This window comes from Cyprinodon variegatus, unplaced genomic scaffold (genome assembly GCF_000732505.1).
Source record: "Cyprinodon variegatus isolate N-32 unplaced genomic scaffold, C_variegatus-1.0 Scaffold1020, whole genome shotgun sequence".
Taxonomy (NCBI): domain Eukaryota; kingdom Metazoa; phylum Chordata; class Actinopteri; order Cyprinodontiformes; family Cyprinodontidae; genus Cyprinodon; species Cyprinodon variegatus.
This window is the reverse complement of record NW_015151473.1, coordinates 79,454-81,903: the sequence shown is the minus strand read 5'-3', so window position 1 is coordinate 81,903 and position 2,450 is coordinate 79,454. Positions and strand designations below refer to the sequence as shown.

The window sequence follows — 2,450 nt, the reverse complement described above, 5'->3', positions numbered from 1 at the left end:
GTTATTGGGATGCAGTCAGCACCAGTAATGGCCTTAGTTTGGGTAGAGGATCATCCTGTGTCTTGACGGACAGCCAATCGGATCTTGCGGCTAAGAGCTGGTGAAGTTTTTTTGGGTCTACCACTTGACTTTTTTGTTCCATAACCCTCAGGATCATTTAAAAAATGTAAAATGACTGTCTCACTGCGTCAAACCTCAGCAGCGATCGCACGCTGTGAGAGGCCTTGCTTATGCAGGTCAACAATCCTACCACGTTCAAAGTCAGTCAGCTTTTTTGCTTTTGCCATCAGGAGGTCTTGACAGTGTGAAGACTTGACTGAAAACGACATGGAATCCAGATATTTGCACAGCTTTTGGCTTTTAAAGACTATGGTCTTAAACTTTTGATCAGCTGAAAAAATAATGTTTGAGTGTAAATGCAGTAATCAGAAAATTCCACGGTCAAAAGTTCTTGTCTCTTGCACTGATTTTTTCCTTTAAGCTCTACTTTGAACCTTCTTAAGATCCAATAGTGCAAAATGCTAATTCTTGCAATATTTTTTGATTGGTTTAAGTGGTTAGAAATGGTGGAATAAGAAGGCCGGGATCACAGAGACCCGTTTATCAGGACCTCCCTTCTGCTGCTGTTTACAGGCCCTCCTCCCATCCTTTGGTCTTCAGAGCCAACAGAAGCATCAACTCCCCTGCTGAGGATAAGAGGGGCGGCTGCAGCTCTGTCTCATGCCTGACCCAGGCTGGGGGTTAACACGGCAGATTCAGCATAAACACCCAGAGAGCAGAATGCTAATATTTATTCACCGTATTTGTGTGAGAGCGGATTTAAGCCGCCATCATTTATCTGGAGATAAGCCCTTGTTTGGGAAAGCTTTAATCAGCTCAGATTAATGCTGCGGCAGAGAGGCCATACCTGTAGAAATAAGAGCAGCCCCGCACACTGTTGTGACAGAAGTGCTCCTGGGTCTTCTCTGAGCCGTAGTCCTCCCCCGGGTCCGACCAGAGCAGGTCGCACATGGGCCCAAACGCTGGTGGTTCCTTAAAGCGGTCAAGCTGCACAGATTATTAAAATGGTTATTTACAGAAGCAATCAACAACTAAGGGGCATCTCCATCTGCATCTCTGCTGAAAATAAAACTTTATATCAGGAAGGCTGTTGTTCTCCTGCTGTTCCTGAAGTAGAAGCTATCAGGCTCTCTTGGAGTTTCAATGTTTCTCAGTTAAGGACAAACTATACGCTGTTTGATAAAGCTTCTAGTTAGAGTGGCTCAGGTTATCCTGAGCTATCTCTATAGTTCTGCTGCTATAGGCTTAGACTGCTGGAGGACATAGGGACCCCTTTTCATCATTCCGCTTCATTCTACCTCTTTTCTCCCATCCTGCAGTATGTGTTAGATCAATCTCTAACGTTCTGCTCTCCTGATTTTTCTCATCATAGTAGCTTGAATTGAATTTAACTCCCTGAAAACCCAAACTGTTAAACGTTTCCTCCTTTTATAACATTCTTTCATGGATCCTCTTTTAGCCAAACGCATCCCTTTCTGAACCAAACCTGTTCGGGATGATGATGTAGAACAGCACCTTCAAAGTTAACCATTTACTAGGATGTCAGAACAGGAGAGGCTTTCTAGGTCTGCATCTAAACCACCGTTTCAAAAAGTCCAAAACTTAAACTTTAGACCCAGAAAAAAGTAATACACTTCAAAAAATTGAAATCTGAAATGTTTACTGGAATGGAGGGGGTAAGACACTGTGCCAATGGAAAAAACAAATTTGCATTTAAAATAAAAACAATTGCATTATCTTATTTTAAGAGGTAAAAAACTAATTTACTGACAAATCAACTTATATAGCTACACGAATTAAGGGTAAATACACTTCATTTAAGACATTTTCTCACATTTCCACAGCTAAGTAGAATTAACACCTTTCAGACCTCACGGACCATTGATCCGTCACACAGTCTCACCTTGCGTATGTCATCCAGGCAGGTGACTTCAGGGCTCAAACCTCCGTGTACACAGAGGAACTGCTGATTCAGAAGCGCCGCCAGGGGCAGACAGTCAAACGCCTCCATACAGGCATCATACACTTCCTCAGAGTACTTTATCTTACCTGAAGGACACAGAAACACACCGGCTGAGCACCAAGCACTCTCAGATGCGTCACTCGGTGAAAGTGGGACACTTACACTCCTGCTTAAATGTGAAATACTCTGTGAGATGTCTGCACTCGTGGTTCCCTCTGAGGAGAAACAGCGTGTCGGGGTGGTTGATCTTCAAAGCCCACAAGTACAGCACACACTGCAGACACACACAGGAAGAGAGCGTCAGTCCTTTGCTCTAGCTTGGCCACACTGTGGCTCTAACTTTCCTACACCTCATCCAAAATACCCAGGTTACCCTGAGCTACTTTCTGCATTTATGCTTCTATAGGCCTAGACTGCTGGAGGACAT

General features: G+C 43.8%; 1 protein-coding gene across 1 annotated transcript in view; it reads right to left on the bottom strand.

Moving 5' to 3' along the window:
* Positions 1-2,450, bottom strand: part of LOC107100856 (serine/threonine-protein phosphatase 2B catalytic subunit gamma isoform-like) — a 49,689-nt gene that overhangs the window by 16,016 nt on the left and 31,223 nt on the right. The window contains exons 4-6 of the mRNA XM_015399516.1: positions 2,186-2,297; positions 1,964-2,109; positions 908-1,047 (exon numbers count right to left, since the gene is read on the bottom strand). Of these exons, the coding sequence (XP_015255002.1) occupies positions 908-1,047; positions 1,964-2,109; positions 2,186-2,297 (398 nt within the window). The remainder of the gene's footprint in view (positions 1-907; positions 1,048-1,963; positions 2,110-2,185; positions 2,298-2,450) is intronic.